The 10,409-nt window shown below is 31.9% G+C and overlaps 1 protein-coding gene across 2 annotated transcripts; it reads right to left on the reverse strand.

The window, feature by feature from the left end:
* Positions 1–705: 705 nt before the first annotated feature.
* On the reverse strand, positions 706–3,087 carry LOC133796756 (protein BPS1, chloroplastic-like). 2 transcript variants are annotated; one of them, XM_062234403.1, is made up of 2 exons: positions 2,867–3,087; positions 706–1,987 (listed from the first exon to the last, which is right to left on the reverse strand). In XM_062234403.1, exon 2 carries the CDS (start codon positions 1,970–1,972, stop codon positions 914–916), a length of 1,059 nt encoding a protein of 352 aa, XP_062090387.1. In that variant the 5' UTR covers positions 1,973–1,987; positions 2,867–3,087; the 3' UTR covers positions 706–913. The 2 variants fall into 2 exon arrangements, with proteins under 2 accessions (XP_062090387.1, XP_062090388.1); XM_062234404.1 differs by lacking the exon at positions 2,867–3,087 and adding an exon at positions 2,676–2,832.
* Positions 3,088–10,409: the final 7,322 nt, after the last annotated feature.

Below are 10,409 nucleotides of genomic sequence, written 5' to 3' on the forward strand. Positions count from 1 at the left end.
TTTTTGATGGCATTAAACATTCTTTTTTTAATTTATTTTTTGTCAGTACTTATTATTATTAGTATCTTATATATATTAGCATTAAATATATATATATATTATTGGAAAAATTGTGCTATATATGACATTTATTTGCTTGTTGTGATAAATTTCGAACAACTTTTATATGTCCCATTGGAGATGTGTAATATTCGTAAATTCCGGATCCATGTAAGGAAATGGTTCAGACAAAGTTTGTTCTACGGTTTTTCTTGTCTCTAACTTGCTACTCTTTTCATCATTTACTTGGGGGACACAGCGAAAGATATGCTTGGTTCTCAAGCACTCTCCATTGCAAGTTGCAACAACCCAAATACCCTTTTTTCATGTTTTTATGGTTAAAAGATCCAAACACCTTTTAATTGAGAGATAAGATATGAACGGTTCAGCCATACTGCTTATACACCTTTTAATTGAGAGATAAGATATGAACGGCTCAGCCATACCTTTTAATTGTGAGATAAGATATGAACGGTTCAGCATACTGCTTGCACACCTGATAATTGAGTTAAGATATGGACGGTTTAGCTGAAAGTCATATAAAGAGTACATTCGTAGATATTGATGAACACTCGAATGAAATGAAACTATGAAGGTCGCATCTCAAATGAAACTTAGAACTACATAATTTCATAACGAAGATGCAAAATAAAAACATTATAGCACTGCACCAAACATTAACATTTTCATACACCAAAGGCATTTCACGGTACATCATCATACACATACTAATCACTAATAAACTACTAATATAACAGGCCTCGCAACTCACACCAAACCCAATACAAGATAGTATACTTTGCAGTATAAGAAAATAGAAAAACCAACGCCTAAAACCTTTTGTGTACAGGAGAATACTAAGCCTAGTTGCTATTCACCTCACAGCCTGTCCTACATTTCCCGTCTGTGTCTTCTTCGGCTCAATCTTACTTCCATCTGCTCTTAGATTTGAGAGCAACGCATCTCTTCCAGATAGTACTATTTCAAAAAATCCATCCACTTCCTTTGTAAGAAGATCGATTCCTCCTGAAAAGCTATCACCCAGGGTTCGCAAATCTGTTACAGAACTCTGGAAAACATCCTCATGATCAGCAGCAGACCCTTCTTGGATCATGGGATATAATCTCTTGAGTGTAACATCAACAGCTTCCAGCTCTTTCAATGCGATCGCTTTACCGTTAGAAGTATTTCTAATTTCCTTATTTACACTAGTCTGCAAGTCCATAAAAGCTTGTGCCCACAAGTATGTCTCAGCAACATTCAAATTGAACAGTTTCTCTGCAGAACCAGAGAAGACTGCAGCAAAGACGCTATACACAAAAACAATTTCTACCTTAACTCCATACATCGCTCGCATCAAAATCTTTCCTTTTGCAGAGTTCTTAACCTTTGGAAGATCAAGTGATTCCACCAGACTGTCTAGTATCGTCCAGCACTTGTCAAGTCTAGGATTCTTTGTATTAATATGCTTTCTAAATCCATCAAGTGAAGAGCAGGCGCCAGCAAACTGCTTTGAAGAGGGAGACTCCAGATTATGCATGGCACACTTCAGGAAAAGCTGCCCTTGATTCAACCGTGAGAGCTCCGAGTTAAAGGCGTTGCATATGTCAAGCAACTTCACGCTGATGTCCAAGTATACATCAATCCATTTCTCATCCCAGTCACAGACAGGAAGCTCAAGATTATTAATGAGGGCTTTTATATCATTATATGTCTCAGAAATCGACTCCGTTGCCAACTTCATCCACGACAAACTGAAGACATCAACCTTGTTTGTTGGGTTCAGCTTAATCATTCTCTGAGCCAAGGTTTCCTCAAAAGAGTTCAACAGCTGAAGAAGCTTGGGAGACAATTGCGAGCCCTTAGGTGATATCATCCGAAAGGGATTTCCAAAAGGGAAGAAAGCTCGGTGTGGTTCCTGTGGACGACTCATATTCTAAAGTAGAAACTGCAAGGAAACATTGTGTTAGACATCGTACCATATAAACATACAGTTAACATTCTGTCCTTGTGATTGTAGGATAAAAACTCAACAAGAAAATAAATTTAACTTGCCACCCAAAACACACAATTAAGATCAGGCATATAATCAAATATCCTAGCTGGTTTAGTTCTAACCATAGAATTTTAAGGGATAAAATTCAAACGAATAAAAAAGGACCTCCCCCTAATGTTTGGAAAATACTGTAGCAGTCAGATGGTGGATTGAATACCGGATGAGACCGCATCATTAACACCGAGGCTGCTAAGGAGAAGTTGTGAGAAAGAAATAAAAATAAACCACTTAGGAAACAAAAACTAATTCTAAGATGAGTATTGAATTTCATCCTTAAAGAAGCCCCATCTCAGTTCCTCTATCCAGATTTTCAGCAACCAAACAACCAGTCAACCAAACCCTAGTCCTTTTCGTCCAAAAAAAAAAATCCCCAGATCCCCAAACTCTCAACTTTTCATTTCTATTTCTCCTAGTTACAAATATCAGGAATAAAGTCATCTTCATAACAATTTCACAAACAAAAACCATAGAAACTACACAACCCACCAGATCCAAACCTAAATAAGAAATTTATGACGAAATCAAAGCACACAAAACGAATACACGCATAAAAACTATATATATAATCAAATTGACCTACCAAGCTAACAGATCTGCGATAATCCTCCTCCGATGGACGAGAAAAATCAACAAAACAGCATACAGAAAAGAAACCCTAATTCTAAGCTTAATCTACCACGAAAAGCTTAAATATAATACAGAATGCGCGAAACCAAGCAATCAAAGTCGAAAAAGGGTGAAAATATAGATAAATAAAGAAAGATTCATCACCAGAATCAACACGCGCAGCGATAGATGTTTCGAGGAAAGTTTCGCAGTCGGCGACTCAGGATTTCTGCTCCGTTGAAAATTCTAGAGTTTTGTGCTGCCCTTTGTAGCTCAACAAGGGTTGGTGATAGACCCACCAAGCAAAATATAAAAAAAATATGGGACACGTGTTAGAAGGTGAAACGAAGGGCGGAATTAACCAACGGGCAAATTTTTTATCATAATTAATTGTCATTACTTATATCTTGCGCTTTAGCTAAATTGCACTTTTTAATGACGAAATTATTTATTAAAAGAGTTTTTTTTCACTCTCTCTCTTATTGTTGATCATTTTTTTTATATATGAAAAAAAATGTTATAAAAAATTAATTTATCTGTAAACAGAAGACGAAAAAAATATACGTTTATATATAGTAGTAGTGTTGCATCGTGTGAATGCCAGGCTGTCGAAGAGAAATGCGTTGCGTTTTGATTGGCACGAGTTACACGGTATACACGTGTGGTGAACTACTAGTCTACTACTACTACCGTGTCATTAATTATTATCATTTTTTTTGACAAAATATTATTTATTTTATTTAATCCCAAAGAAAAAAAAACATTTTAACTCGTTTTTTAAAATAAAAATTCCAAACAAATCTTTCCTGGATAATTTTCAAAACATAATTCCAAACTAGTGCTTTTAAAACCAAAACAACAAAATTAGACTCGGTTACTTTTGTGAGAGATTAGTACTTTTTTATTATTTGTTGGTGAAATTTATCATTTTCTTATTGTTTGATAAGTGAACATCTTAGCTTGCAACTTCACAAGCTTTTATATGTTTATTATTCCAATTTAAATCTTAACCATAAAGAAAATTAGGGAACTATTCATTTTAATTATGTATAAGTAACACATTCGTGATATAAGTTTGGTTAGTGTGTGAAATTTTGGGAAAAATAATATTCATTTATTTTATCTTATATTTTTCGAAATCCTTAATTATTTTCATTACACATTAATAAATGTACCCTTAATTAAAGTTGTTACTGAGGTTTAAACCTATAATTCTAAAACCAAAATGGTTTATTATAGCACAAAAAAAGAACAAATAAATCAAAAGAGTTATCACTAAAAAAACAAACATAGGAGGTTTTAGGAAAACTTGAAATTAGGTTCGTTAAAGTTGGAATCTTCCTCCTTTTGTATAATAAGAATTATAACTAAACAAAGAGCATTTAGTTTGTAAGACTAAGAGAAATTCAATTCAATAACTTAATAACAATAATAATTTCGTTAGCTTATTTCAAACAATTATATTAGCATATGTGTGGACCTTGACGAGAGGGATGAGTATATATTTCTAATATTAGATGAAGAAACAACATTTTTTAAATATATATAAAACTTTAAGCAGTATTTTTAAAAATTTAAGACTATTAAAAACAAAACCGTAAAATTCATTTAAAAAATCATAAAAATTATTTATTTAATTTTTTTTATCCAGGCCATAAGATTCTATTTTTATTTTGTGTTTGTATTTTTATTAGTTAAATTTTTGCTTTAGTATTCTATATATTTCTATATTAATTGTAATGGTTTAAAAAATGATCATATATTTTTTAAGGTAAAAAATAATAATTCTTATGCTTCCTCAACAAAAGTTATGACCCCACTACATAGTGGTGTTCTAACAAGTAATAATTTAATGTGAAGATATTTATACTAAGAAGTGAAGTAAGAAAAGATAAACTAACAAAATATCTTAGAGTTATATATAAATAAGAAGATATTTATCTTGGATTCAACACAAGATATCTAAAGTAAAATATGAATGCTTATGTACGCAAACAGCTTTGAAAAAGTTTCTTTATTTTCTATACAAAAATAAGAAGGTAGGAGAAGTGAATACATCAATTGCTTAAGCATGTAAACAAATATGTTACTGTGATATATACTACTACTTGTCAACTATAAATTTATTAATATTTATTGATTTTTCCTATTATTTATTTTTTACAATTATTCCACGTGGATTTACAGCTTCAAGCATGTCATGTTCATGTTATGAATTCTTTTTATTCTATACCTCTAACTAGAGAGGTGCACATAGGTCGGGTTTCAGGTGTATCGGGTTCAGATTTTACGGGTTTCGGGTTGGAAAATAGGATACCAAACCCGCTCCGAAGTTTTTAGGATTTTTGTTAATTTCAGGTGTCGAGTTTGGTCGGGTCGGGTTTCGAGTGTAATTGGTCAAAAAATAGTTTTTTGGGCGAAAATAGGCCTTGGTAAAAAAAAAATTAAAATACTATTTTTGTTTACACTTTTTTAATTTTTTTTTTACGTTTTACATGTTTTTTTTTAATTTTGTTGTTAGTTTGATAATGTTGATTTTTTTTGTTGATTTTTAAAATTGTTTGAAAAATGCATTAATCTCTAAAGTATAATTTTTTAAAAAAATTATGTTCGGCCATATAAACCGTGTGTCATTAGTTTCGAAACCTGAACCCAACCCGAACCATATCGGGTTCAGACCAGATTTCACCCGAATCCGAAGAATTTTGCAAAAATTCAAATTTTTTGGTTGTGAGTTAGGCAATTTACGTGTTTTACGGGTCAAATGTTTGTCCTTACCTCTGATACTCTAAATAATGGTTTTGCTCAATATTTTGGTTCTTATGTATATATTGTTAGAGAATATCCATTCTTCATTAATAACATATTAGTTTTTTGAAAACAATAATATAACAAAATTAAATAATATATATCATGAAAACTTTTTTTTTTTTTGCTTTGTGATCACCCCTATTTTTTTTTTCTTTCTTTCACTTCGCTACTATTTTTTTCAATAATATATAACGATTATCAGTCAACGAAATATTCAATAAACTGCCGACTCTGCTATTTCTTTCGTTGTGATGAGTTTTTTTGTTTTTTTTTTTAAATTATACATACAATTTCATTAATAATAACAAAAACTATATACATGATCTATGTATTTATTATTTTTTACATGAATATTCACAAATCGTTTACATTAATATTAACATTGTAACATTCTCTAAATAATCAAATTAACATTAATGGAGGTATTATAATTCTATCTCACCAATCTAATAGGAATCCATTACAATCAAATTAACATTATAAAAAATTCATACGCCACATTACAAGCCAAACTGTTTTTTTGTTAAAATAAAAAATCAAATACTCATTGCATATTAGCTTATTAAGGTACTATTAATTATTTATTGTCCACATTTGAATCACGACATCAATTATTAATAAGGTAAATATTATTTTGGACTCTATATTTTGTAAAATTTACCGATTAGATATTTTGTTTTGTTAAATGACAATTCAAACTATATATTTTACAAAATGAAACAAAATAGTATATGATAATCAATTTTGGTAAAAAAAAAATTCAAATATAATATTTCATTCTTAGCTCATCTACCACCTTTCTTACTTCTCTGAAATCATCGCATCACTAACGACCCGATAATTGATCTTATAATTAAAACTTTTTTGACCAAAAATAGATATAAGGTATTATTTTGTTCCATTTTACCAAATACAGGATCTAAATTGTCATTTAACAAAACACATAGTTCAAAATTGTATTTACTCTTATTAATAACATGTTTTATTGCTTTGTTCTTCGACATGTTCTAATTATTCTTATTCTAGATAAATAAATTAAAGCATATGACTATAATTAACGCTTTAAAAAATAACAAAACATCACTTATGGAGATTATAAATAATTAAGAATTTAATAAAGCTACACATGGTTGATCAATTATCTTCATATAAGTTTAGTCTATAATATAATCGCTTAATGGTCAAAGTAACTATACAACAGATATTCAGAAATAGATTAGGCTTACCCAACAACAAAAAAATTGATTAGCCTTTATGTATGCTTGGTATTAGGGAAAGATATAGAGGAAAGAAATTGTTGAAAAACATTTTGGCCTTGATGAATATGTGGTAAGTAAAGTATTTTGAAACAACAATCATTTTGTGGTATAGTTTTTTTATATATATATATATATATATATATATAATTATTCGCAACATAATCTCCTAAATAAGGTGTTAAGTATGTCAAAAATAATAATTTGCAAAAAAGTATAAAAAAACATTTCATTTTACCAGGAACACATGAGAAAATATATATATATATATACATATATATATATATATCTATTTGACCAAAATATTTAAATAATTTATTCAGCTAATAAGAAAACATATATTCCCTTCCATATACACATTTTCTATCCTCTATTTTTTTTTTCCAAATTCTTTGTTATGTCTTTACTTTGTCCCTAGATGTTATATACTTAAACAATAATAATATGTGTACCAAAATTATGCACCAAAACATCACACCAACTGATGTGGCACTACATTTTAAAATAGTGGGTGCCGTCTAAAAGGAATGTGATTGGTTAAAAGAAATTATCATGCCAGTTAGTATAATATTTTTGTGCATAATTTTAGTGCACATATCATTACTCATACTTAAATAGTTATTTGTATTCTTACTAGGTTAACCGATCTCGAAGGCAACGCTTTGTCAAGTGAAATATCGACTTTTGGCAAGGCCGGTCATAGGCTAAGGCGGGCTAGGCCACGCCTAGCGCCCCATTAACCTAAGAGCCCATTTTTTAAAAATTATTTTTAAAAATACCATAAATTTTCAAAAAGTTTATACCAAAAGGGTCCCTAATCTCTAATTTGTCCTAGGGCCCAAAACTCTTCAAGGCCAGCCCTGACTTTTGGGCCATGTCCCATCCCGTGGAGTTACTATACTACACTAAATACATTTACAGTCTCTATTTTTTTTGTAGGAAATTACATTTTATATAAAAAAATGTAATAGTGTGTGCAAAAATATAGTTTTTTTTAAGAATTTTCACTTTTATGGGTTTATTTTCCCATATTTTTGTATAAAAGTTGATTTATGTCATAGTTTTACTTTTAATCAAGTTTTATTAATTTGGAAGGGTGTGTTTCTAATTTGATTATTATTTTTTAGCTTATTTGTTTTTTTTATATTACTAATTTTTTATTAAATTTTTCTTTGGTTGTTTTGCAATTTTTTTTTTGTAATACGAATTATGTTTCAAATTATTTTTTATTTATTATAAACATTTTTTCATTTTTTTTAGATTGTGCGTTTCTTTTTTCAAATTCTGGGTAAGTGAACTAGTTACTTGATTGATCTTTGACAGTTATGTAAAAAAAAATTATAGAGTTAGTTTAAATAATATGTACCAGGAGGGGTAACCAGTTATCCTGAGATGAGTAACTTTCTGCCATAAAAAGGGTAACTAGCTACCATAAGAAGGGTGACGGATTACTCTTATTAAATATGAAAAGAAACATCAAATTTGAAGGAAAAATATGAAGAAAACTTCATTAAAAAAAAGAAGAAGTAACTATGATTTTTTTTAATGTAGTATAATATCAAATATTTGTTAATATTACACTCATTTAAGATATTGTTACTATGGTTTCACAAAAAAGGTATTATTACTATGAACTAAAAAAATAATTGGTATTTCTGTGTAATTTTTAATAAAAATTTGGTGTTATTGTTTTATAAAAAAATTGATTTAGTATTTAAGTATATTTATTAATAAAGATTTGGTATTATTGTTGTCTAAAAAATTAATACTTAAGTGCAACTTTTATGAAAGAATTGAATATTTTTGCTATAAATAACCCATATATATTTTAATGCTTTCACAATTTAAAAAAATTCAGAATTTTACGTAAAGTGACAAAAAAGACACTTTTTTTTAACTTTTTTACTGACACATGGGATTTTAAACATTTTTATTGTTCATTGTTTTCTTATTACACTTTTATGGACTCTCCTCTCCGACTCTGGTGGAGCTCTCGCAAGTGGGAAGTCAATGGGGTTGTGTGGGTTCACACCGAGGCACGTGCAGATGGAGGGGCTCGCGTGAAGAGACTCTCGGTTGGTGGTTGCGATGAAGCGTGGGAGAGGCTTGACGTCGGCGTTTTGGGTGTTGGGTCTGTGGCTTCGCGGCTGGGAACTCGGAGACTGGTTTTGCGTGCAGTAGGGTTGGGTGCTTGGGGATCTCGCGACTTGGAGTTGAGATGGGGAGAGGCAAGGGGTCTTGGGCTTGCGCAGAGGTCTGTGTAATGCCCCAAATTTCCTAATAAGGTTTAGGACCTTGATTAGGAGGCCGGGAGGGCCATAATTGATTTATTATGATATTTAATGATTATATGTATGTTTATGTGAATTATATTATTATATGATGGTGAATGCATGCATGTGGGCTCATATTTTAAATACAAGGGCATTTTAGTAATTTGGTCGTTGGGGGCGTGATTGGTTGTAATTTTATGCATATGGGTGAATTATAATTTTACCACATTATATGTGGATTGGTTCGAGCCATTCGACATGAGACGATCATGGGAGTGTAAGTGTTCGGTCTAGTCATAACGGGTCTAAGTTCGGGGCTCGGGGTGAGTCTCGGGGTCACTTTGATGATTAGAACATTACCGGGAATTAAAGGGTAATGGGGTATGATTTATTGGTATTTGTGAATATTGAGAATAGCGGGAATTGGAGAGCATTAATTATAATTAACGGTATAGGTTGGAAATGACGAATTTACCCTTGGGAGTGTTTAGAAGCTTTAAATTGGCCTAGGGGCATTATGGTCTTTTGACCTTAAGGATTTATATCAGCTTTGGGGTTTAGAAAGCTGTGGAAACAGAACAGAAACAGAGTCTTATCCCCATCATTTTCTTCTCTCCCGTACATGCTCCACCCTTCACTTTTCTTTGAATTTTGAGAGGCCAAATTGAGGAGTTAAGCTAGGAGATTAAAGGTGGGAGCTTAGGAACTTGATTCAGCTATGGAAGGGGATTCAAAATCAAGTTTGAGGTAAGTTCCAGCCATGAGATTCATGGTATACCCTGTTTTTCTATTAAGTTTTCAATTGAGGTTTTTGATGTGTTAGTTGTGAATTAATGGGAATTCTTGAGTTTGGAAACTTGGGTTTTGATGAAGGTGAGATGTTGATGATGTTTAGGAGTTGAAATGGGTGTTAGGTTGGTGTCTTGGGTTGGTTTGAAGGGCTGGTTCCAAGGGAAAAACGCAAGGGAGTTTGCTGTTGCGTTGCTGGTTTTTGGGCTGATCAGGGTAATGTGTCGCGGCCTGGCTATGGCGTGCCGCGGCCTAAGTGTGTTTCTGAGGCAATTATGCCTCTGTCAGGGGGAAGAGCCGCGGCATGGCTATGGTGAGCCGCGGCCCATCAAGGCAGATTTGGCCAAAATGGGGATTTTGACTTAGGGATGCTTGCCATAGGCCTCGGGGTTGATCCTAGTACCCGGTTAAGTGGGGATTGGTGTCCCGGAGGCTAGATTTTGGTTTGAGGACCTATGTTAGTCATTTTTATTAATGGTATCCTATATGTTTGGTTATGACTAAGTGACCGCTAAAGGACTAAAAGCTGATCGTTCTCAAAGGTCGTTTCTTTTATTAATTCTCGCTCGAACCCAAGGT

Source organism: Humulus lupulus, chromosome 8 (genome assembly GCF_963169125.1).
Source record: "Humulus lupulus chromosome 8, drHumLupu1.1, whole genome shotgun sequence".
Taxonomy (NCBI): Eukaryota; Viridiplantae; Streptophyta; class Magnoliopsida; order Rosales; family Cannabaceae; genus Humulus; species Humulus lupulus.